The sequence below is a fragment of the Eretmochelys imbricata genome, chromosome 2, assembly GCF_965152235.1.
Source record: "Eretmochelys imbricata isolate rEreImb1 chromosome 2, rEreImb1.hap1, whole genome shotgun sequence".
NCBI classification, from domain to species: domain Eukaryota; kingdom Metazoa; phylum Chordata; order Testudines; family Cheloniidae; genus Eretmochelys; species Eretmochelys imbricata.
The window spans coordinates 76,405,173-76,432,265 of NC_135573.1; the positions used below are offsets into that span (position 1 = coordinate 76,405,173).

Consider the following 27,093-nt stretch of genomic DNA (forward strand, 5'->3'; position numbering starts at 1 on the left):
TCTGGTAACCGGTCAGTACTTTTAAAAAAGCTATTTGTGTAAATATTTCACTATTTTATCTAAAATTGTACGCATTATAAAGCCTTTTGTTCTTGTGTAATCCTCATATCATGAAACTGGCTTATACAATGGATTTTGTGACTACTAAAAAAAGAAACCTCTGCCATGCTGAAAAGTAGCTTTATTTTGAGAAATGGCTGAACCATTTTTACTGAAACTAACCCCCCCAAAAATTCAGCCCTAAGCAGACACCTGGCATGGAAAACTTTGTCAAATTTAAGCTGTTTTGACTTAAGTTAGCAACTGAAACCAATGGCTTACAAGTGTTGAGCAACCTTAACTATTGGCCTCACTGTCTGTAACTGAACAGAAGAGATTACAAGGTGGAATCATGCTGCTCAGAGAGAAATTATTCAGCCATTTTTTTTCAATTACCAAATGCTTCTAAACTGAGAACATATAATTGCCTTTCCAGCAGTTGCCAGCAGGTGATTATCATCCACAACTGACTGAACCATAGCAATTTTCAAGGAGACTGTAAAACCAAGATGCTGACAACATGGAGTCCATAATAATTCCAGCAGAACTGTTTAAAAAAAACTTAGTGTAATCCTGGACCTAATCAAATTCCAGTATGAATAATTGCATATTACCAGACTGATTAAATTGCACTTTCAACATCAAATGGATACATTTCCTTCCCTAAACTTTTGGCCATGAAATTAGGAATTCTAAATCACTCTTTGCTATCCTAGGTAGCACAAGAGTAATATCATATGCTTCATAGCATAGCTTGTTCCCTGTGGAAATCAGAAAGATTTTTCCCCTTATATGTACAGTATTATACCACTGTCTATATATGCATTATGAGGAGATGGAGTTTTCACTTTCATATTCTACATTAGGTTTTGGTTACTGTTGGATGCAGAATATTGACTAGATTGGTCAGCTATCTGTTTTGGCACATCTTAGTCTTAATATTTTGTTCTAATAAGTTATAAATAGAAATTATAACTGACAGTGCTGCTACATCCATGTGCTCTGACGCATCTAATGTTGCTAAGCAACATTGCTTTTTAAAAACTTGATTCATGTGCAGTAGTGTAGTAGTGTCTTTAATGAACAGACAATTTGAATCTGTTTATCCCCTTGGCTCCCCCCCCCCCCCCCCAGTCTACACATGAGAAACTGCTCTTGAGATAAAATTAGAATCAAAGAATGCCAAATGTAGCTTACTCCTTTGAGCAGCACAAAAAAGAGAGACGGGGGTGGGGAAAAAAAGGAAACTAGGCCAGGTGTGACTGAGTTCTTTAAGAACTAAGTGGTACAATACAGTTTCTAGCAATAATATGAAGCAGAAATTAGAAATAGGAATTTATGAATATAAACTGAGGATTGGGTTTTTATTTATAAAACGGAATCAATTCAAGCAAACTAATAATACAGCCGAACATTTGAATAGAGATGTTACTGTAAAAGCTGTCTGGCCTACAATATTACAAGCTTTGGCAATAAACCTACCATTTAAATACATATACATATTGTGACAGGGTTGGGCCAGATGGCTACAGGAGAGTGACAGAAGGAAGATATATTAGCCCCAGTTTAAGTAGGTCTGTTTTCCCTGGGTACGGTAACAGGGAAGGTTCCAGAACAATCAGGAACTTTTTGGAAACAATTAAGGCAGACAGGCTGATTAGAACATCTGCAGCCAATCAAGAAGCTGCTAAAATCAATTAAGGCAGGCTAATCAGGGCACCTGGGTTTAAAAAGGAGCTCACTTCCGTTTGTGGTGTGTGCGAGGAACTGGGAGCAAGAGGCACAAGAAGCTGTGATGAGAAGGCATACTACTGGAAGACTGAGAAGTACAAGCATTATCAGACATCAGGAGGAAGGTCCTGTGGTGAGAATAAAGGTGTTGGGAGGAGGCCATGGGGAAGTAGCCCAGGGAGTTGTAGCTGTCACGCAGCTGTTACAGGAACCACTGTAGACAGCTGCAATATACAGGGCCCTGGGCTGGAACCCGGAGTAGAGGGTGGGCCCGGGTTCCCCCCAAATCCTCCATCCCCCCAACTCCTACTTGATACCAGAGGAGTTGAACTGGACTGTGGGTTCCACCAGAAGGGAAGGTCTCTGGCCTGTTCCCAGACCCACTAGGTGGATCAGCAGAGACTGTGGGAAATTGTTCTTCCTTTTCCCCATGTTGTCTTGTGATGAAGCTAACTGAGTGAACGGCAGATTTGAGCCACGAAAGTGGCCAAACTGAGGGCTGCCGTGAACCTCTGAGGTGAGCAAATCTGCCAATAAGCGCAGGATCCACCAAGGCAGAGGAGTAATGAACACACACACACACACTCTCTCTCTCTCTGTATATGTATATATATATTTTAAATATATAAAATAATTTAAAAAAGGATGTTCATGCTCTACTGTTGGCTTAGATATTCTAGTACTAAACCAGCTATGTCCATTAATATGTAAAATTTGTGGACAAAGATCCATCTATGAAAGTACTCATTATAGGATAGGAATTACTGCAATTCAGTGAAAATTAGTTAGGTATTTGTAAGAACTTTCCTTGCCACTGCCTCTAACACTGCCATACTGAAGCTCTTTTTTTAACACTTGGAGTCTTACCTGTCATCTTCATCTGCAGTGACCAATTAGCTTTAGCTAGCCAAAGCTCAAAATGTGACTATTCCCAAGCTATAATTGCCTTGGCTCACTTCAGTTTTCAACAGCCTCAATCTCCTCCCCCTTTGTTTCCCAACCTACAGTAACCTGAAATCCTTTACTTTTTAATTTTCCACATTCAACTTCAGCCACTTCTCCATATTATAATATTCCTTACTGTTTGTCAAAGCATTTTTCTCTTGATCACATGGATAGAAATTCAGGCTTAAGGAATCTCAAGGCAAGAAAATAAGACTGGAAGGAGATTGGGCTGGATAATGTTGCAATTTTAATTAAAAGTAGGGCTGTCAATTGTAGCTAATTCAAAACAAATTAACTTGATTAAAAAATTACTTTTAATCACACAGTTAATATAATACCAATTTAAATTTATTAGATATATTTTTGAATGTTTTTCTACATTTTCAAATATATTGATTTCAATTACAACACAGAATAAAGTGTACAGTGCTCACTTCATATTATTTTTATTACAAATATTTTCACTACAAAAAAGATAAAAGAAATATTTTTCAATTCACCTCATTTAAATAATGCAGTCTTGTTTTGTGAAAGTGCAACTTACAAAAAAAATCTACATTTCTAACATAACTGTACTCAAAACAATGTAAAACTTTAGCACATACAAGTCCACTTAGTCCTACTTCTTGTTCAGCCAATTGCTAATACAAACAGATTTGTTTACATTTACGGGAGCTGCCCACTTCTTATTTACAATGTCACCTGAAAGTGAGAATAGGTGTTCATGTGGCACTTTTGTAGCTGGCATTGCAAGATATTTACGTGCCAGATATGCTCAACATTCGTACGCCCCTTCATGCTTTTGCCACCATTCCAGAAGACATGCTTCCATGCTGATGTCTGGTTCTGCACGATAACGATCCAAAGGCTTAGCGTTTCAAGCCTCTGCCATACACTTGAATACAGGTAGTATCTCAGACTGTGGCCTTGCCTAGGCTTGGGTTTAAAGTTGTGGTTTTTAGCTCTGCACTAGGCTTTAGTTCTGCCAGTTTGCACAAGTTAAAGGTAGTGTTCCTTATATATAGTAAAAAGAAAATAAATTGGTTAGTCTCTAAGTTGCCACAAGTACTCCTTTTCTTTTTGCGAATACAGACTAACACGGCTGTTACTCTGAAACTTATCTATAGTAGACTCTTAAAATGTGCCAGCATGTGTTAGCTAACACATGCTAATATCACACCTTTAAATCCAAGTCTGTACAAGACCAAAGACTGGGTTGGAGCAATTTGGTTTAGAGAAGGGAACCTTGGGGCAAAAACTGGTAGTTGTGAAGTGACTATTTGTAAGTTCTCAGAGGGAGGAGGTAGCTTGTGCCAGTGAAGCTTCATATATGGAATAGGAAATTGGAGGATAAAATTGGGTATCGATGGGTTATTCAGGCTAAACATAATTTATAAGAAAGTGGGATGTTACAAATAGATCAATACTTTTGGTTCACATCATGAGTCTCTATGGAAAGAACGCAGGAGATCTTCCCCCTCTAGTACCCATTTCGAGACAAATACTTTGAGGTTGTCACTTTTATATTGTGGGTATTAGTATACTCTTATACCAGTTTTTATTAGAGGGTTCTTTTACAACATGATCACACCAGCAAAATGGGTTCCTCTGACTTTAGTTTTTAATAGTTTAAAAAAATGCGCTTTTCAGAGCCCAATCGCTCTCATAATCTTGCACTGAAGCCATACAGCTGAATTTGACACCCCAGTCCTGTCTGTGTTGTTTACTCTTCCAGCTAAATAATGTAAAAAGTATTCATTTTAAATTAGGTTTGAGCAAAGTATACAATGCAGTCTTGTATAACATCTTTCACGTAGCCTTCATTTCAAAATGATTAGGAATTGGTATGAATGGTACTTAAAGTTAACACAGGAGAGCAAACAAGTAGGCAAAGGGCGGGGGGGGGGGGGAGAGGGAATAGCGTTAATCTGAGGTTTGAAACGAGAGCTCACTGATTCTAATTAGATTCTCCCGATATTTCCAATTTCTCCACATCCCTTTATTTTTGTTCTCACTGGCACTTCACACCACTTAAAATCTGGGATTTTTCCATTTCTCTCTAGCTCTTGCTTCCTCTGTCCTTACTCAGTTGGTTCAGGAGCCTTCTCTTTGCAGCTCTTGCTGCCTTCCTATTTATCTCAATCTTTCAAACTCAGCTAAGAGCATGTATTTTTCTCCTTGGAACTGCATGAGACTTGTGTAAAATTATATAAAGTATTCTTTTTGCTAAATACATCAGTTAATTTTAAAACCAAGTATTTTTAACATTATCCGGAAAAGATGTAAAAAGCACATAGACATTGTCAAGTGACTGGGAGGAGTTGCCATTGAATCCGTGGACTTGAAGGTGCCCAACACCTCTTGAGATCACGTTCATTGTACAAAAACTTCAAACTGATTTTAAACAGTTGAAGGTGAATGTGCTTTTAAAAAAGCTTTTACCTCCTTTTGGCACCCATCTTGTTGAAAAGCAGCACCTTTTGACACTTACTTGGGAGACCTTTACAAGTCTACTAAGTCTGCTTTAATACTGGCTTAACAATTTAAAGTTAGTTTGAACACACTAATTCTTAGACTTTGTATAAACCAATATTAATGCAGGATGGAGATTCTAGTGTGGTTACAAAAAACATTCTAAAACCACGTTGAAGAAACCAGCATAAGGTACATGATCATAGTAGTACAGGTGATGGTAAGCTCATTTGAAATACAAGCAACAGAGATCAGGTATTATGTAAAGATATTTGCTTTTTCTCATTTAAGTTAAAAATGTGTTATAACTAATTCAGTTAATCTATGAAGTTGAATGGTAACAATGTTTCCAATAAAAAGAACAGAAGGACTTGTGGCACCTTAGAGACTAACAAATTTATTTGAGCATAAGCTTTTGTGAGCTACAGCTCACTTCATCGGATGCGTTCAGTGGAAAATACAGTGGGGAGATTTATATACACAGAGAACATGAAACAATGGGTGTTACCATACACACTGTAAGGAGAGTGATCAGGTAAGGTGAGCTATTACCAGCAGGAGAGCGGGGTTGGGGGGGGCCTTTTGTAGTGATCAAGGTGGGCCATTTCCAGCAGTTGACAAGAACTTCTGAGGAACAGCGGGGGGTGGGAATAAACTTGGGGAAATAGTTTTACTTTGTGTAATGACCCATCCACTCCCAGTCCCTATTCAAGCCCAAATTAATGGTGTTAAGTTTGCAAATGACTTGTAGCTCTGCAGTTTCTCTGAAGTCTGTTTTTGAAGGTTTTTTTGTTGAAGGATGGCAACTTTTAAAATCTGTTATTCAATGTCCAGGGAGATTGAAGTGTTCTCCTACTGGCTTTTGTATGTTACCATGCCTGATGTCTGATTTGTGTCCATTTATTCTTTTACATAGAGACTGGCTGGTTTGGCCAATGTACATGGCAGAGGGGCATTGCTGGCACATGATGGCATATATCACATTAGTAGATGTGCAAGTGAATGAGCCCCTGATGGTGTGGCTGATGTGGTTGGGTCCTCTGATGGTGTCGCTAGAGTAGATATGGGGACAGAGTAGGCAACGGAGTTTGTTACAGGGATTGGTTCCTGCGTTAGTGTTTCTGTGGTGTGGTGTGTAGTTGCTGGTGAGTATTTGCTTCAGGTTGGGGGGCTGTCTGTAAGCGAGGACTGGCCTGCCTCCCAAGATCTGTGAGAGTGAGGGAATGTTTTCTAGGATAGGTTGTAGATCATTGATGATGTGCTGGAGAGGTTTTAGCTGGGGGCTGTACGTGACGGCCAATGGTGTTCTGTTATTTTCCTTGTTGGGCCTGTCCTGCAGTAGGTGACTTCTGGGTAGTCTTCTGGCTCTGTCAGTCTTTCCTCGCTTCCCCAGCTGGGCATTGTAGTTTTAAGAATTCTTGATAAAGATCTTGTAGGTTTTTGTCTCTGTCTGAGGGATTGGAGCGAATGCGGTTGTATCTTCGGGCTTGTCTGTAGACAATGGATTGTGTGATATGTCCTGCATGGAAGCTGGAGGCATGTAGGTAAGTATAGCAGTCAGTAGGTTTCCGGTATACGGTGGTGTTTGTGACCATCACTTATTTGCACTGTAGTGTCCAGGAAGTGGATCTCTTGTGTGGACTGGTCCAGGCTGAGGTTGATGGTGGGGTGGAAATTGTTGAAATCCAGGTGTCCTCCTTCCTGTGGGTCCATGTGATGAAGATGTAGTGCAAGTAGAGGAGGGACACTAGGGGACGAGAGCTGAGGAAGCATTGTTCTAAGTCAGCCATAAAAATGTTGGCATACTGTGGGGCCATGCGGGTACCCATGTGCCAGTATATTTATGCCTGTATCTGTAATTTTCACTCCATGCATCTGAAGAAGTGTGGTTTTTTTACCCACAAAAGCTTATGCCCAAATAAATCTGGTAGTCTTTAAGGTGCCATCGGTCTCCTCGTTATTGATATTAGTGGAATTCTATTTAAATTTGTTCCTGAGAACAGAGATCTCTTTTGCTTACAAGTTGACAGTTGTATGACAATTGAAGCCTTGTTTGTCCCAAGATATATTAGAAAGACAAGGTGGGTGAGGTAATATCTTTTACAAGACCAACTTCTGTTAGTCCAATTGAAAGATATTACCTCATCCACCTTGTCTCTCTAATTCTATGGTTTCTTATCTAGATTTTCCTAAACTCTCCAGGAAAAGGAAACTCAGTGAGATGTTGTTAGTGGAGAGCCAGCACTCTGAGTGCTTGTGTTTTGAAAGCCTTTCCTCCCAAATATAATAACTATGGGTGGAATCCAGACCCTATTGAAGTCAATGGGAGTTGTGCCATGACTTCAGCATAGCTAGTATTTCATCCTCTGGGTACAAAGAGGGTTGTCAAAGTGATGTCTTATTTAGGAACCAAAAGACTAGTCTTAAATTTGGGGTGTTAAATTGTCAATCTGTTGCCAGTCTTTCAGTACCAGTGTAATGTTGCTTTGAACTAAGGGTTTCAAACATGTTAAGTAATCAAATAATGAAGTGTAATGATGCCAGACTTACTTTGTCTACCTGTTTTTCTGTAACTTATCCTATTGATTTTTGTCTGTCTGTTCAGATAAATTTTGATATTTGTTTTTTGTAGGGTTTTAAAAAAATACTCGGGAATTCTGATTGGGAGGACTTGGAACAGGTAACTGACTTTAGGGGGAAGAGCAATTTCTAGGGTGTTGATATATGCTATCCAAGATAATATTGAATATTCTCCAGTTAGATAAATCTTATAACCTTCCCTCCACACCCTACATGGAGTTGTATAGTCTCTAAATATAGCTAGTGTTACACATGGTGTCACCTTTCAGCAAGATGGATTCCATTACAGCAGGACCAGAAATGCCAACTGAATTAAAAAGATAGTTTCCAACTATATTCCATTGTTAATAAGAATATTCTTCTTGAGCGTTTAGGCTGCTGGTCTGAGTGCAGCGAATTACAGTTTTGGTTTAAAGGGCATAATCTTAAATTTTTTTCAAGCATATGCTGTCATCTAATGACCTATGCCTAGTATGACCAGACCTGGGGATGCTACTATAATGCAAATAATTAATAATTATTTAAATTTCCTGGGTGAAATTCTAACACCATTGTAGTCAGTGGCAAAGTTTCCATTGACTTCAGTGTGGGCCAGGATTTTCCCTGCTATCTTTTATTGACTCAAGTCACAATCTCAATGTGTTTCTCATAGTGTGTTTTGTCTTCAGTATTTTAAGAAATTATTGTCATAGAAGTAGTTGACACAAGTGTAGCAATAAACTAAGAATATTGTGAACTGTTTCTTAGTGAAGTGCAGAAATGGGATTAATCAATCAACTCCTTGTACTTAGCAGCTGCTGGCATGTTGATTACTGAGCATGCATTTTATGTCACTAATTATTGACTCTGCATCAACGGTTCATAAGCGAATAAGGAAAGCTAACCCCTCATCAGTAACTTTGATTGGAGCAGATAACAGACTGGATGGTGTTGGACAAGTACCGTATCATCTAGATTCTGAACCAGATGCAGCCAGGGTGATGCACTGAAGTTACACCTTTCCATATCATCTAATCCCCTCGGTCCTGGAGGTTGATATCCCCTAAGGGGGAGAGTACTCCACCACCTCCCTTCCTTGGGCTTTCCTCTGTCTAGAGGGGAAGGTAGCTTTCATTTCTGGAGGAGCTTCCTAGGTTCCAGCTTTAGAGATGTACTGTATTACCACATGTTCCCTTCCCACCCAATGCCACCCACTTTTGGAGCTTTCCTGGCTACCTGTAGTTCCTTAGTGGCAACCTCCCCTTGGGTTTGTGAAAACCCAAGATTAACTTGGTGCGCTGTCTAAACATTGTTCCATTTTTATCTTACCAGTAATGCATATTTGCAGAACTCTTAACACATTGGTTTAAAAAAGCAGTTTTGGGAGAAGGAAATTTAATAGTCTGCCTGTGATACAGGAGCCCAATCGTAAGAATTGCACCACTTCCTCACCTAAAACAGTAAGACACATTAATTTCCTTAATTGCCTCCCATAAACATTGGGACACAGTAGTGTAATCTATTGGAAGCTACAGTTCTTAGGAGAAAATAGTACCTTCAAATTAACATCTGTCTGGTTAATCCCTTGTTGTACAGTGTGTTGTGTTAGTGTATTTATAAGAGTATTTTAAATGAAGTTGTCTGAATATTTGTGTGTTCTAGGAATCACCAGAAATGGTTTTCTTAAAGTTTTTTCGACCAGAAAGCTCTTCACTACCCACAAGACCAACACCAGACCAGCTTTCTAACCTTATCAAGACTAGTCTTCATTATCCAGAGTCCTTTAATCACTCATTTCATCAAAAAAGGTTTGATTAATATGACGTTTTAAAATATTTCCAGATTCCTTTAGGAAACTATTTTTTTCTGTTTCTTTAATAAAAATCCTCTTTAGATCGTGCTCTGAGGAAGGATGAAATAAAGGGATAAAATAAAATTGCCAATAACAAGGAAAAATTCAACACAAACACAAGCTATAAAGCAAAAAAATGATTTTTTTGTAAATGTATTGGTAAAATTGCAACACAATAGTATTTTCTATCAGTTGACGACTGGACACATGAAATGAAAACGAAGTACTATAGATCAGTGGTTCTCAAAGCCGGTGCGCCGCTTGTTCAGGGAAAGCCTCTGGCGCGCTGGGCCGGTTTGTTTACCTGCCGCGTCCGCGGGTTCGGCCTATCGTGGCTCCCACCGGCCATGGTTTGCCGCTCCAGGCCAATGGGGGCTGTGGGAAGCGGTGCGGGCCAAGGGACATACTGGCCGCCCTTCCCGCAGCCCCCACTGGCCTGGAGCAGCGAACCGCAGCCAGTGGGAGCCGCGATCGGCCGAACCTGCGGACGTGGCAGGTAAACAAACCAGTCCGGCGCGTCAGGAGCTTTCCCTGAACAAGCAGAGGACCAGCTTTGAGAACCACTGCTATAAATCAGAGTAGTCAATTACTTTTTATCAAGATCCAAATTTCTTGGTCAAGGTTTAGTCAAAGTCCAGATGCCAGAGAAAATAATAAAAAAAACAATAATAAGAAAATTAAAAGGTTTCGGGGTCCATTCAAATGCATCTGGTCATCTGAATTTGGCCTGTGGTTTGCCAGTTGACTACCCCTTGCTTTATATAATTTCACTTTAAAAATAAATAGGAATGTTAAGTTAGATAACTCATTAAGTAGCTAATGAAAGTAATGATGAAGAAATCTATAATATCTTTGTCTTCACAGCCTGAGAAAATCACAGCATAAACAGTGATTAAGAAGTGGGTTGAAAGTGAACGCTCTATATGCTGCAAAATGACAATATTTGAATGAACAGATAAAAGAACTTCTTGCTCTAGTTATTAATTTTTAGTTACTATGTCTGTATAATATCCAAATGTTAACATGAGTTGGATATAAAGTATGGCAGGAAAAGGATGTTTAACATGGCTGAAATTGGAAACTTAGTGTAGTACCAATGAACTAAAGCACTTGTAGAAAAGATTTTTCATTTTGATAATTGTGTTCCTGTAGCTTCTATTTTGTGGTTATGCGCTTCTTATTGAATTGACAGTCTTGTCAATTTTTTGATAAGCATTAAACTAAAATAAAGGGAACTAGTTTAGGTTTCAAATTTAGATTGTTTTGGAATTTTATTTACAAAACTTGATATTAATGATTTAATTGTTAGCAAAAAGATGTTTTTGTTTTGTTTTTAGAATGTATACATTTCCTTGTCGTGCTTTGGCAACTTAACTATTACATTCTTATGCTAGTACAATAGATATTGAAGTGAAACTAACTAACATAAGTGGAATGAAGTACAAAAATGACTGATATAATGATGAGAGCCTGCACTTATTCAAATAGGGGTCTAATTCTGGTCATATTCCAGTTTGGGTTATGTGCTTACTACCTAAATTCCCCCTGCAGAGGTCAGTTCTTGAAGGCATTCTTTACTTCCAGTCTTAAAGTGTTCACTGGTAAGCAATCCTATTGATGCATTTCAGTGATGAAGTGAGACCACTAGTTCATGGTCCACAAACTGTGGTGCGCACCCCTCTAGCAGGGTGCAGAAGAACGTTTGGGGGCGCGGCGGACCCGGGCCAGTCCCCATTGTGGGGGGCGGGGAGGGAGCCGCCACCGAATCCCGCTCCTCCCCCAACTCTTCTCCAGCCCTGTCTCTAGTTGTAATCTCAGCCCCGCCCCAGCCCCCTACCGTGGCCTGGCTGCGGCTTTGCTCCAGGCCCCATCCCTGGCCAAAGCTCCATTCCTGACCCAACCCCAGCCCTGGCCCCTGTCAAGATTCCTTCCCCACTCTGAACTCTAGGGTACAGATGTGGGGACCTCCATGAAAACCCCCTAAGCTTATTTTTACCAGCATAGGTTAAAACTTCCCCAAGGTACAACCTATTTTACCTTTTGCCCTTGGACATTATTGCTGCCACCACCAAGCGTCTAACAAATATATAACCGGGAAAGAGCCCGCTTGGAAACGTCTTTCCCCTGAAAATCCTCCCCAAACCCTACACCCCCTTTTTGGGGAAGGCTTGATAAAAATCCTCACCAATTTGCATAGGTGAACACAGACCCAAACCCTTGGATCTTAAGAACAATGAAAAAGTAATCAGGTTCTTAAAAGAACAATTTTAATTGAAGAAAAAGTAAAAGAATCACCTCTGTAAAGTCAGGATGGTAAATACCATACAGGGTAATCAGATTCAGAACATAGAGAATCCCTCTAGGCAAAACCTTAAGTTACAAAAAGACACAAAAACAGGAATATACATTCCATTCAGCACAACTTATTTTATCAACCATTTAAACAAAGCAGAATCTAACGCATATCTAGCCAGATTACTTACTAAGTTCTAAGACTCCATTCCTTTTCTGTTCCTGGCAAAAAACAACACACAGACAGAGAGAGCCTTTGTTTCTCCCTCCCCCCACCCCCCCAGCTTTGAAAGTATCTTGTCCCCTCATGGGTCATTTTGGTCAGGTGCCAGCGAGGTTATCCTAGCTTTTTAACCCTTTACAGATAAAAGGGTTTTTCCTCTGGTCAGGAGGGATTTGAAAGGTGTTTACCCTTCCCTTTATGTTTATGACAGCCCCCTTACCCTTCCTGGGGAGCAGACCAGAGAAAGCGGGGGCGCGACCCTGAAAAATTTGTGAATAAAGGTGCTGTGGGATCCTTCTGGAAGGAGTGTTCTGTATAAAAGCATTAGTGTTAATAAGTGTATTCAGGTAGAATTCTTCAGGATACTAAATACAAAGCAATACCTAAATTTAAAAAAACAACCTGCAATAAGTTGGACTCGAATGTCCATACTTCTCCAGCTAGAGTTGAGCACTGTTCACCTGCCCTGGCTAAAATGCCTGTATTTCTTCAGGCAACTAAAGCAAATAGTTTAAATAGCCCTTTTAGTCAACAGTATGCAGAACGGGATAGAAATATATGGAGAGAAAGTGTAAAGATATTATTGCAGCAAGTCAAAATTTAGACCAGCATGTTGGGCCAAATGTTCTTCACATTCTAAAATTTGTTATTAATGCACCTTGCTATACATGATCTTTTTATAGAAAGCTTGCAAAAATCAAGCTACGCTATGAAGTATTGCATTACCAGATCTCATTTAGACAAACTGAGGAGATAATTTTTTTTCTCTGAGGTCACAGGCATAAATATACTGCAGTGAATTTCCTTTTTCAGAAGTAAAAATGGTTATCTGACAGCCTGCAGGAGCTGATATTAGACTGTAATAATGTCATACAAAATACCACTATGTATTTTAATGTTTATATGATTGAGTAATTAAGAACATAAGAATTCTTTTAAAATAAATTTGTTACATTTTGTAATCCTCAGGACTGACCAGTAATATGTATAAATCTTGCATCGTAAAACAAATTTTCTCTTGCAGCCTTTGTTTAGTACCTGTCACTCTTCTACTTTCCAATTGTTCTGAGGCTGATGTTGATGTAATAATTGATTTGCGGCATAAAACAACAAGGTAATAAACTTCTAAATGTTAAATTACAACAAATGTTTATTGTGAATATAGGTCACAGCGCTACTAAGATCTCTTAATCCGATTTTATTTACATTATTTTATCAAGTGTGTATTAAATGTATCAAATATTTAGGATAGGACTTTCATCCTCACTGTGTTCCCATTGATGTCAATGGGAGGTTTTCATCATCTCAATAAGAACGTAATTAAGGCAATATGAGTATTTTTCAAAAAACCCATGTCCATTTGGAAGTAAAACAGAAATGGATTGTATTGCCAAGAGAACTGGGAGCAGTGACTGGATTATAAAGAAAGGTGGGACAATAATATTTTATTTTTTTGCTGCTTAAATCTCCTTGGTTTGGGGAAATGTTTCCTACAATGAAGATATCAGCAAAATGAGAGGAACATCAACACACATGTTGTTTTCGTTAAAAATTATTAATTTTGTTTAAGACAATTTCTCAACTGTAACAAAAGAGTTAACTTTTAAAATGCTAAAATATAGTTATTTTCATCTAAAATTCTTCTAAAATGGTGTACAGTAAGAGTTCATTGTTTTAAAAATGTGTAGGTAATTGCTATGTTTGTTAGAATTACTGTGTAGAAATCCATATTGTAGGATAAGCAATACAAAATTTGACAAATTACTTCTCATCCTAACAAAAATTGTAACTTCTTTAACAGCACTTATCACAGGTTCTTAGATTATATCCACTGCTGCACATGACTATAGTTTTTACTTGGAAATAGCGCCATGCATCTGAGTTAGAAACATTTAAAAACAAATAATGAGATTTTTAAAATAGAAGTTGCATAGAAAGAGGCAAAAATCAGATGCCTCTGATGCTCTACCTATGGGAGAGCTGGTTGAATTCTGTGTATAATTTCGTCTCGGAATATTTTATTCCACAATCTATGTAAGTGGTTGAATACCAAAAAATATTCTAAGTGCCTGATTGTCATCAAACTTGACTTAGTGTAATTAAATAGCTGAATAGTATTCTCAGCAATTGTCCCAATTAGGCGTTCTGAAAAGTTTCCCAGAGATGGATTTTGAAGGGCAATAATTGAGACAGATTTAGCAAAACTCAGTGTAATCAGAATGCATTTGCCCGGTGCCAAGGGGTTGCCAGATGGGTATGAAACTCCATGTGCCAGGCTTCTAATACAAATGTTGACAGATAGAAGAGTGTAAGGACAGTAATCCACCAGGAAATCCCAGTTGAACAATTTTGTAAATAACTCATTTATATATTAGTTCATAGAATTAATGGAGAGCTGAGCACTAGTCAGCTCATCTAATCACTTTTTTCAAAAACATCGGACAGCCAAAACACCAGAGATACAGTGCATTTGCATACCAGTTAATACAGGAAACATATTACACAGTGAAGTAAAATTTTTTGTAGGACAGTCATTTCGAATGTGTGCGTGTTTGGTAGACACTTAAGCATAAGAGGTTCAGAAGTAGATATCTGATTTTTTATTTCCCCCCCCATCTCTCTTTCAGTCCAGAAGCACTAGAAATACATGGTTCTTTCACGTGGCTTGGACAAACACAGTACAAACTTCAGCTTAAAAACCAGGAGGTCTGTAGCTTGCAGTTGAAAGCTTGCTTTGTTCGTACAGGAGTCTATAATCTTGGAACTCACAGAGTATTTGCCAAGTTAGCAGACCAAGTTACTTTGTTTGAAACAAGTCAGCAGAACTCCATGCCAGCACTGATCATCATCAATAACATTTGACCAATTACCTGAAAGATCATACTAAAAACCAAAAGAATCTGATTTTTCTTATTCTGCGGATTGACATTTATTCCAGTTTTGGAATGTGTTACCCCAACATCTAACTTACAAAAGATCGTGTAGGAGACAATAGCAAAATATTCAGACTACTTGCCAATTTGTTTCTTAATGCAAAGCACGTTGGACAGAAAATGCATATATCCTTTTTAATGTCTCTTGCATCTCTGGTAATTTATACTCATAACACTGAACTAAAATACTCCTTATAAAACTGTTTGAATTTACTTGTGAATCCCAGGCCCTGTCCAAATAATAATAATAAAAAAGGCAGCTTGACTGCTGTTACAACTTCCAGCATGATGTTTTAAATATATTTTGTGGCTATATTAAAAGACATTTCAGAAGACAACCCTTGTTGTCTCTTTTCCTGACTAAAGCCATTATTAATCAGAAATGCCAACCTTACTGTGAAGTTTGATAGGTTGTTAAATGCAATTTATACTGGGTCTTTTTTGGTTTGGGTTTTTTTTTTCCGCTTTTCAGTTTTTAAAATTTGTTTGGGGCTTTGTTATTGTGTCCTCATGTTCTAATAGCCAGTGATCCTTATGGCTTACACACAACTTCACCGAAGATGTTCTGAAAATAATTTTGAAACCAGTATGAGTGTTTTCTCATTCATCTCAGTACAGAATGCACTATTTCACAACCATGAAATTGTCATTTAAATTGTCATTCACTTTATTATGTAACTATACCAACTGAGTTGATCTGTTTTAAAAAAAATCTACTCAAGTTAATTAAGCTTTTCAAGAAATGTATTATATTTATAACAAATGTACTGTAAATAGAATAAAACATACACCATATTCACTGTATAGACTTCTGTTGCATATTTTTTCTCGCATCTTATCTACAGCAGTAGCCTGTCAACAAAGATTGTCTTAATTAGAAGCTGTACGCTAGTGTAAATAGCTGTGGCGCAATGCATCCACACTAGACGTGCTGGTTTAGGTGCAGTTCCAGCCCATGTACACATACAGCATTCTAGTCAAAAGCTGCAGTTGCTGTTTGTCAGAAGGCAACCCCGCTTGGAGTGTCCTCTTGCAGCAGGCCATGGTACAGACATGCACCTACCTTTGTTTCCTCTTCTGTTTTACCGTGAAAGGATCAGTCTCTATTTTCCATACAAAGTTTCATCTCTGGGCATAATTTGTTTCCCTAAAATCCTTGTTGTAAAACCATTCTCAGCAAACCTACAGTAAATGTGAAGGTGTATAGAAATCTTCTGCCCCTCTCTCCAGGGATGTCATTCAGAGGCACCCACCTTGGAGTTCACCAGCACTCGGTTCCCAGTTCTTTCTGCTTTTGTTCCAGGGTCCCACTCTCCAGGCCCTTCCCACTGAGAGTGACCAGTCTCATGATTCACGTATTCAGACACAGTCCAACAGCTCACATCCCTTTTCAGCCTCATGGTATTGACTCTCTGGCTCAGGAAGATCTGCAGGTTAGGTCATCTGCTGGCTTGTAGCCTTTAGCCCTTCTCAGCTTCCCTCCACAGGTTCTCTGGCTAAAGACCGTCAGCAAACTAGCCCATTCGCTGGCCTCTAGGCCAATCCCTCGCTCTTCCCAGGGAGGGCTTGCAGAGCTTTCTGCACTTTGCAGATTGTCTCTCAGAAGTGGCTCTCATCAGCCTGTTTTCTTTGCTCCTCCAGTCTGTCAGGCAGCTCTGACTAACCAGATTTTCTCCTCAGATTTTCCCTTTTAAAGCCCCAGCTGCTCCCCCACCTCCCCAGTTGGCTAAACTGGAAGCACATATTCATAGATTCAAAGGCCAGAAGGGACCATTGTGATCATCTGGTCTGACCTGTATGACACAGGCCATAGACCTTCCCCAAAATAATTCCTTGGGCATATCTTTTAGAAAAACAGCCCATCTTGATTTAAAAACTTCCAGTGATGGAGAATCCACCATTCCCCTGGGTACATTGTTTCAATGTTTAATTACTCTCACCTTTAAAAAAAAATGTAAGCCTTATTTTCAGTCTGAATTTGTCTAGCTTCAACTTTTGGTAGAGGAGAACTGGACACACTGGACACTTACAGGGATCAGCCACCCTGTGACAGTGCACTGCTCTGAGTCCCCCGGTTCTTGGTACAACTCTCTGAATCCAATGGGATGGCAAAGCTCAAGGAGCTGCCATGTCCTAGGGATTTTTGCCATTACTTGGAAAGAAGGTCATGCAGTGGAACAGGAGGGGGTTTATGGAAAGGGCCACCAAATGTCAACCAAGTGCAAGAAGGAGGGAGCTGCCATCGGTAGTGGAAGCAGAGTTGGGAAGGAGAGGATCTTAAGGAGGTAGGGGAAAGTCCGCACTTCTGCCTTCATGTGAGGCTGCATCCACCAGTCTTGCAATAATGGAGGTGCCTTACATAAATGCAGAAGACCCTCTGTCCAACCCCATACATGTAAGTCCTACTCCAATGTTTATTTTAAAAAAGCCAGTGTTTTCCACCTTCACCAAAACCTGCTTTCCTGCTTGTCTCCGGGGCTGAAGAGACTGAAAAAGTCTTGCAATCTTTGCATGATATCGGACATCTCTGGTCCTCTGCTTCATCCATGGTCTCTAACTGGGTTACGCTAGATGTGTCATTGTTCTCCTTGTAATTTGCCAGATGGATGCTATCCAGTAGCATCCGGGGCTCTGTCGCTGGGGAAAAACCAAGAATATGCTCCAGTTCATTAACAAATGGGTAGGGTTTCCTCCCTGCTCATGAGGTGGCTGTTGTTACATTGCATCTTCAGTCTTCTTATTTCCTCCTGGTACTGTTTACTGAAGTGACTAATGCCATGTTTAACAAGGCATTTGGATACCCAGTCAGAGGCCAGGGTGTTTCAAATTACGGTTTAGCTAAAACGGAATCATTCTCACCCCATATAGTCATAAGTGTGCAGATGTCAGCCTTGGGCTGGTTGGTACATGATGCTCTTCAGATGCATGTTTTGAAATGTGCTTTCTTTAAACACACTAATTGCAAAGAATTGGCAAGAAATAAAACCCAGTTCTATTTTACAGGATAAGGGGGCTTATGGCAAACTTGACCCTGCTCAGCTGGGTACAGAAACTCTGCTAGACAGGCCACGTATACAGTGATTGGTGTACTGTGGGACCGTAGTCAGAGGACTCTTTGAACCCTTCAGATTAATAAGCCAGCACTTGCCAGTATGAACTCCCATGCGCTGCTGAGAGCGTGTTAAATGTGGTGACTTAATGGTGTGCCAGGAGTCTAAACAATGGCTAGCATACCAAACTTCTGTAGTGTAGACAAGACTGGGCAGCTGCCGTTGGAACCTGCTGCATCAACATGGATGCTTCCATGTCCTCACTCTGTCTATGAGTCCAATGAATTTATCTTTTGAACGAATGCCAGGTCTTTAGATGGAAGAGCTGACAAATACTAAGCTTAGCAATATTTACTCATAGATCTGGTTTATAGGGCTAGGACCTCATCATTACAGGAGAGAAATATTTTTTTCAGTATATGACTATGTAGTTAAAAGGAAATGTGCTGATTGTTTTTGCTCAACACAACTGAATGAAAGGTCCTACTGAAAAGCACTTTTTGCAATATTTTAACTGAAAAGGACAAACTTTTTAATTAAAATAGTCAATTCTGAGCTAACTGCTCGTGACAACAGCCTTGCTCAAAAGCAATACTTACGTTTCTAGCAGTATGGGATCCCGGTACTTTAGATTATGAAAATTGTTTGCCTCTGTTCTAGAGATGTCCACCAGTGAGGACCCACATGATGATTTTATTATTAAAGCTCAAATGCTCATTTAAATTGAACTTTATCTGCCGGTAAGTTTCACAGTTTATGGCAATACTGTTCATTTTCAGAATGCTATGTTAAGCAGAAAATTAAAAAATAGAATAGAAAAGTTATTACAGGATACAAACTGGGGGAAAGGGGGAGGGAATAACTGTTGTCCTTAATGAATTGCCAGAGGACGCAATGCGAGTTCAAGAAGCTGCTGACGAAGGCAGTTCTTAAATGTTGGCAGTACTCATTAGGAAACTATATTTCAGTATAAGCAGTGGGTATTGTTGCAGAGATGGTACCTTTTAGGTTCTGCAGCAGTGCCAGTTGCAGAATAACATCTTTACCTGTTCATCTGTAAACTCAACTCCTTTTTTGGCTACCACATTTCTCTTTCTTTGGAATATATGTAAATATATCACTACTTTGAGGAATCTTCCATCGTATTTCCTGCCCCACTGTGGAAAGATAAATGTAATATCTTCCACGTGCATCCAAGAGAAATCACTTGAAGAGGAAGATGATAGCAATGTCCGGGAAGAAACGAAGGGGGATGCAAATACTGAAGTTGGGAAGTACAGCCGAGTAAATAGTTGGCAACTGCAGAAACTGGCAGCTTATACTAGGGAGGGCTACTAACCATTACTGATGGGCATAGCACAGGTATAATATCCCTATCTTAAATCATGTTGACTGGAAATTGCTGAAAATTAGAAGTACCTTACAAGTTTAAAGCCAATTGATCAGTTTCTGTCCATGGTCTCTGTCTGAGTTTCCCTCGTGTCCAGGCCGTGTTTCCAAACCAGCAGGTTACAGCCCCCAGAGGGTCAGAAAAGGCAATTGGGATGAGGTGGAAAGACCAGAAGGTGTTAAAAAATGTATTACGATGTAAAGTGAAGGCTCACTCCCTGCATGCCCATATCCTTCAAGGTCAAGTATTCTTTAAGTTTTGAAACACTCATGTTACATAGGCTTATCACTGATATTTTATTTTTGTTCTCTTTTATAGTAAAGTGTAAGGGGCTTGTGAAACTTGACTTTGAATATGGAGTGATCAACCTGGAAAAGTTGAGAAACACTGATCTACCACATTTCATAATACTAGAGGCTACAATTCTTATATATATGTATAAAGTATATAAGAATCTCTTGTATATTATTATGTATAAACTAGAGAGCATCTGTATGGTCTCAAGTTGCAGTGGGGGAGGTCTAGGTTGGATATTAGGAAAAAATTTCACTAGGGTGATGAAGCCCTGGAATGGGTTACTTAAGGAGGTGGTGGAATCTCCATTCTTAGAGGTTTTTAAGGCCCTGCTTGACAAAGCCTTGGCTGAGGTGATTTAGTTGGTGTTGGTCCTGCTTTGAGCAGGGAGTTGGACGAGATGACCTCCTGAGGTCTCTTCCTGCCCTGATATTCTATGATTCTATATATATAAAACAAATTGTTTTAAAGTGATAGTGTAAGTGCTTATTCGTGTTTAGTGCAGTAGTATCCACACACTCGAAGCAGGATTAGAACCTTGGTGTCCTTGATGCTGTTGAAACATGAACAAAGCTTGTCCGCCTCCGAGTATAAAAAGAACAATTTACACCTAAAAATCATTCCAATAGATACTGAAACTTAGTCTGAAGTTGGGGGGAGAAGCCAGGAAAGAGCATCCTGCTTTCTTAATCATCCATTAAACAAACAAGTAGAGTGGACAATTTTTTTAAAATTGTGTTTTGTTTTGAAGATTTTTGAAATAGTGGAAAAGAATATTGACTGACAAACAACTAAACGAACAAATGAAATCATGAGTAATGACACCTACACTGTAAGGTATGTGTCTACCCTGAAGTTAGACACCCCTGTCTGGCCTGTGCCAACTGACTCTGGCTTGCAGGGTGCTCAGGCTGTGGGGCTGTTTAACTGCAGTGTAGATTTCTGGGCTTGGACTGGAGCCTGTGCTCTAGGACCCTGCAAGTTGGGAGGGTCGCAGAGCTTGGTCATCAGCCTGAGCCCTAATGTCTACAACACAAACACTCCCTTTGCCTAAGCCCCTTAACCCAAATCAGCTGGCACGGGCCAGCTGTGGGTTTTTAATTGCAGTGTAGACGTACCCACAGAGTTTGAGAAGTGACGTGGCTGAAGAGCTGTGTGCATGGATGTGACAGAATATACCCTGTGTTCACACACTACATACTATTGTAATAATTTTGTACAAGGCATGTCTTGTAAGGTATCATTTGAAAAGTCATAATTTGCTCGTCAGTATTATCCTGATAAAAATGTATGGCAGCGTGGTATGTAAAGTTATAACATTCCCCTGCATGGTGTTAACAACACATGTTCCAAACCCCACAGCCCTGCCCAAACAGAAGTTGGCAAACAGTTCTATCCTAAATGAAGGAATATGTGCTCTGCTTAATTTGCATTTAAGCAGTAAATGGTCATCAAGCAGGAAGGGAAACAAAGACAGCTCAAACAGGTGAGAAAAAGCCAGCAGGAAATATCCTTCCACAAAGACTTTGTCTCCTCGGGCCCAGCTGGCAATGTTTTTCAAGAGGGGGACCCTGAAACTATAAAAAGGAGGGACAAACAACCCAAGGGTCTCCTCTCTCGCTCTCCCTGCCCATCACATTCTTGGCACTTGAAGGACAAAGGAAGAGTTTGTTGAACTCTGGGGAAGGGGTGCTGACCTATAAGGTTTGGTCAGTAAGACTGCTGAAAGCATGTGGTGAGACACCTTGCTTGAATCTGATACAGTTTAAGTATTAGTGAACGTCTTAGCTTTTATTTGTCTTGTCACTATTTTTTACTCTTCTGCCTTGTTACTTGTACTCACTCCAAATTGCTCTGTAGTTAATAAACTGTTTTATCTAATCGAGCGTGTTTAAATTGAAGTGTCTGAATAACTATTGGAGATAATAAAATGGCATATTATTCCCTTTAAGGATTAATGGACTTTAAATATTTGTACTATCTAGGAGAGGGCTGGAAAGTACAGGACATACATTTCTGGAGGAAATCTGAGACTGGTGTGTGTGTTGCGGTCACCCTGCAGTATAACCAAGACTAGTGAGAGCCAGACTGTAACCCAAGTATGGCTGGCAGGCTGTAATTACACAGACACTCTGGGTCTGGCTTGTATGCTGGAAGGATGTTTGTGAGTGGCCCAGGTAGGAGCTGCTTCAGCAAGGCATTGTAAGGCACCCAAGATTGCAAGGAAGGAGTGACACAGCCCCTCACTGGTCTGGGTTGCAGCCTGGTATGTCACAATGGATTAATTCTGTGTATTCAACAAAACTAAGGTTTGGGTGGTGGGGTGGGGGCAGAGTTGTGGAAAAGTTAAATTACAGTAAGAGCATCTTAACTTAGAAAAAGTCATCTGGTCTCTCTAAAAATACATTTTTCCTTGGAGATTTATATTAAAAATTGCTTTTAACTTGAGACCATGTTTTGGATATCAGCCTGCAGTCAATTGTTACAGCCAAGTTGTAAATTTTCTCAGAATAAATACGATGAAAATAGATGATAAAAATTCCAAGAGGACTTGAAAGTTATATATTAAAGCATTGCTTAATACCCATTTAGCATGTCCTGGTTTTTACTTACTTAGGAAGTCAATACTTGTCACAATCCTGAGTTAAAACTTGATCTGCATCAGATGCATCTATGTGACTGTGCAGGTGAAATCCTTATCAATTATTAAGTGAGTAAGTCTGTAGAAATTCAGGCATGCATGCTGTCTAATAATTATAGATATGAATAGCTCTCACCAGATGGAGGAAGGTAACAATTAAGCAGACACTTAGGGCTAGGTTTTGTTTCAGTTCCACTGGTGTAAATTGTCAAATTTTTGTGTGTGGTTGGGACCACAACCGTCTTCAGCCCTTCTTTGTACATACAACAGATACTGCTAGCTGAAGATTCCAAATGTGTGTGTATGTAATTCCCAAGTGCATAGATCCGTATAGGAAATCATCAGATAGGAAACAGTGGGGTGGGAGGAGGTATTGTTTCATATTCTCTGTGTATATATAAAGTCTGCTGCAGTTTCCACGGTATGCATCTGATGAAGTGAGCTGTAGCTCACGAAAGCTCATGCTCAAATAAATTGGTTAGTCTCTAAGGTGCCACAAGTACTCCTTTTCTTTTTATCAGATAGGAAAGAGTCACAGTTACTATGGTAAATAACAGGGCTTTCTATAGCTCTTCCTTTACCAGATAATTTACAGTAATGTCAGCTGAGCAAAGTGGCAAACTTGTGTGAATTCCCACTAGAGGTTCTAATATGAACCTTGTGGAATCCTGCAAACCAAATAGTGGGGAAAGAATTATTTTCTTAGCTGAGAGCTCTTCATCCCAATGCATATCAATCAGGCTTTCTTAAAACATAGATGCCAGCTTAAAGGAATTTTGATCAGAAGATGGCTAATAGTATTCAGTGTTACAGAACTGAATTTCAGTGCAGCTAGCTTTCAGCAATAGCATCCCTATAAAAACAAAGCTTTTCCCACATTCTTCAGTCTTCATTTTAATCTGTGTGATTAAGTAAACAATTTGTTAAACGTTGCTTGAAATTTTGAGATGAAATTCCAAGAGAAATAAAAAGTGATTGGTATCGGTTGTTTGCTTTCAAAGCTATCTTGAATTTTTGATTGTACCAAACAAGCATGTATTGCATAATGAATTGAGTTAAAGGCCCAGAAATCAAATACTTCAGGGAAATTCCTAAGCAAATATTTCTGAATAATAAGAATCTAGCCAATGGCCCATATTGATAGACTGCAAGGTTCTCGAAGTAGGATTGACATTCACTCATGTATAATGCTGAAATGAGAGTAAACAAAATTCCTTGGCCAGTTTCCTCAGAATAGACTAAAACTTGATCAAAGTGAAAATGTCTTGAGTTTTGAAGTCGGTGCTTTAGTTTTAAAATGCACTGTGACATGGCAAATTCAAAGCTTTCATGAATTTTGCTGTAAGGTAGCTTTTAAATGGCTCAATTTGCTGATGAAGTGTACAGGAAACCGCTTTCTCTTTCCAGGCTTTAGACATTCTAGTATGAGGGACAAAAGGATTAACTAATTGTAAAGACAAAAAAATCATATTCTGAGATTTGGAAAAACAATTTTGGAGTGTTAAACCACTACTGACAGGTTTCAGAGGAGCAGCCGTGTTAGTCTGTATCCGCAAAAAGAACAGGAGGACTTGTGCACCTTAGAGACAAACACATTTACTAGAGCATAAGTTTTCGTGAGCTACAGCCCACTTCATCAGATGCATAGAATACAACATATAGTAAGAAGATATATATATGTGTGTGTGTGTGTGTGTGTGTGTATGTATATATATATATATATAACATACATACACACATACAGATAAGTTGGAAGTTGTATCCACTGTCCTTGTGATTCTGTGTGCTAGGAATCGTTCAGTTAGAGGGGATTGACCCTAATGTGATCTCTTTTCAAATAACCTATTTTTGCATCTAAAATAGTGGGATTGTGAGAACAACTCCCTTAAGTAATTTACACAGGCAACATAACGGTTTGGAAACAGGATAAGCAAGTTCTGTTTACTCTTTAGAAAGAACCTATAGTTCCCTTGTTACAACTGGTTTAAGGCTAAAAGTTTCTTGCTGCCCTACTTTATTTTCCCTTGCTTTTAAAAGTCTCCTTTGATTTTAATTAAAGTTGCTTTAGACTTCAAATTTGGTACACTTGTTGAACTAAACCTTACTTGCTTCACTTAGGTCTTCACTAAGTTAGGTTTTCTAAGTCCCGAGAACTCCTAATATGGATGTTCTTTGTCTCTTTCTTATGTATATATTTTCCAAGAGACCGAGAAACAAAAAATTCCAAAAAGTATTATGGTAAGCTGCGGTTAAGGTTGAATGCATATAAGTAAACTCAAGGTTAAAACCATACGAACTCTGTAATTATTCCAATACAAGCATTACAAACCTAGGAAAAAATTAAGTTTAAATCCAAAATAAATCAATATAAGGCATGGAAAAACACAAGGCATCTAAACAACCTTAATTATGGCCTGTAGTTATATCACAAGTGGGGAAAAGCACGTTTTTTTTTTTAATTAGGTATATCCAGTCTGGGTTTTTAAACACCAAAATACCAACATAATTGTGTGGTTATTGGATGGTGTCACTACCAGGCAGAGTTAGGATTATTTGCTTTAAATGTGCAGTTCCATACCTTAACACATCTGAATTTCATTTAAGATTAATCCTAATGCTGAATTTGTAATTTTTTTGATTGTTTCTATTCTTGAAAAACAATCTTCCCCCACCCCGCAAAGAAACAGAAACAACCAACCCAAAAAGGGGGGGAGGAAAAACCCACCCCACCCCACCCCAAGCAAACAAAAACAAACCAGCAACCTGGGAAATTCCATGCAAAAGACTGGTCAGAATGTTAATTGTGCAAACTTAAGCTATCAAAAGTGCAGAAATGCCAAAGTTGAAGTTGCATGCCTAAGTTTAACTTGGCTCTGTGTGTATACACATTACAATACAGTCCTTAATGAATTTCTGAAATACAACATAGAGCATATGTTTTGTTCTTCTGTGAGAGTTCTTTTGTGCTTATATTATTTTTGAACTTAATGTCATCTTACATTAGGTACAAAGTTGTTGCTAATAAAACCTGACACTAGAACACAATTGATGTCCATGCTTGTGCTATAATTACTATATCCTCTTATCATAATAATGGTAATTGAATTGTGTACTGATGAAAACTTTCCTTGATTCTTTGGATTAGCCCTTGGGGACGTGGATTTATAATAAAATTCTGTTTCACAGTAGGGAGTGGTGCAAATAGTTTGAGTCAAAAATAATTGTTTAGACCTCACTTTGGTTCAGTTACTTAGATTATTGGCTTCAGAGACATTTGAAACTAATTTTATATCCTGGAGAAGATATTTATGGATACTTTTTTACTTTATTTTTTATTTGTAGTTTGGCATTGCCTGTTATGTTTGTTTGGTATGGCAGCAATTTCACTTAGCCTTAACCTGCTCCTGTTAAAGTAGATGAGATTTAACAGATATTGGGGCATGCTCTACTTCACTACTGCTGACCTCAAGGGTAAGAAAATGGGAGAGCTATGGTAGGTCAGCCAGTCTTGTGCTAAGAAGCATAGGACTCATGAGTGAGAATCCTCCATGGGTAGCATGGTATGTTTACCGAAAAAGTATAACCAAGAGTAACATTTGGTGCAATCGAATGAAAGATTCTAGAATCTTTATTGTATATTTAAAGCTTAAAATATTCATTGATGTGAAACACGTTCAACTGAATGTGGGTCAGAATGGCTGTGATGTTAAGGAAAGTTAGTGTAACTGAAAATGGATGGTGCTAAATGGCCTTCATTATACGGTTACCAATTCCTTTCTGTTTACCTGTTACTTTTACACTGGGCCCAGTAGTTCAGCCAGCTTGTCCAATAATTGCATACTCTCATACTTCCCTCCGAGGAGGTTTTTCTTCTTGCTGGCTTTGTAGTTTGTAGGTTTTTTTAAAATTCACATGCAGAGTGAATTGGGATAATATTCCACACATTATTTTGCCATTAGAATTTGTCTAGAAACTGTTGTGTGGTAATCAGGGGGTTTTATATCGCAAATAAGGATTTGGGGGCAAATGCATTATAGAGCTATGACAGTTTACTCCAGCTATTGGTCAGCCCCTGATCCTTCTCCTAAACAGCTTATGACCTAAACTGATCACAAGACAGAACTCTCAGAGAAGATAATCACCCACTGGGGATAGAGGAGAGAATATAGAGTCAGGTTATGGGTTAGGTGGTGCACACTATGCAATGTGTTAGTTCTTAGTTTGCTTTCCAAGAATGTGGTAAGGGAAGGATTTTTGAGGAAGGTGTTGAAAGAGCAGGAAGTTTCCAGGTGTACAGGATCAAAGGGAACATTCTAGGTATGGGGCAGGTGAGGTGAAAACAGGAGTACTTGTGGAGGGGAAAAGTAAAAAAAATGGCATGGAGGGAGGCAAAAATGGCAGAGCACATGGCCTGAACAGAGGAGTGGTGGGAAAAATGAGTTGTAGACAAAGGCAGAGTTGGGAGGAGTCTTGCAAGCAAGAATGAAGGGGTTAAAATGATGAAAAGGTTGTAAAACTAGTAAAGAGATGTGTCCAGATGGTTGATGTAGTCAGAGGAGTGGGTGAGGAAAATAAATTCGGTGGCGTTTTGAATAGACTGGAGGGAAGCAAGGTGACTATTGAGAAGATGGTTACTCTAGCCTAGGTGAGATTATCAAGGGACAGTTGTGGG

The 27,093-nt window shown here is 39.1% G+C and overlaps 1 protein-coding gene across 8 annotated transcripts in view; it reads left to right on the forward strand.

The window, feature by feature from the left end:
* The window catches only part of TRAPPC8 (trafficking protein particle complex subunit 8), a 113,285-nt gene extending 97,435 nt beyond the window's left edge, over positions 1 to 15,850 (forward strand). For 4 of the 8 annotated variants that reach the window (XM_077810320.1, XM_077810321.1, XM_077810324.1 and 1 more), the window contains 4 exons: positions 7,820 to 7,867; positions 9,409 to 9,554; positions 13,138 to 13,227; positions 14,741 to 15,850. In XM_077810320.1, coding sequence (XP_077666446.1) covers positions 7,820 to 7,867; positions 9,409 to 9,554; positions 13,138 to 13,227; positions 14,741 to 14,975 — 519 coding nt within the window. In that variant the 3' untranslated portion in view covers positions 14,976 to 15,850. The remainder of the gene's footprint in view (positions 1 to 7,819; positions 7,868 to 9,408; positions 9,555 to 13,137; positions 13,228 to 14,740) is intronic. The other 4 variants (XM_077810323.1, XM_077810327.1, XM_077810328.1 and 1 more) reach the window with 1 other exon arrangement.
* Positions 15,851 to 27,093: the final 11,243 nt, after the last annotated feature.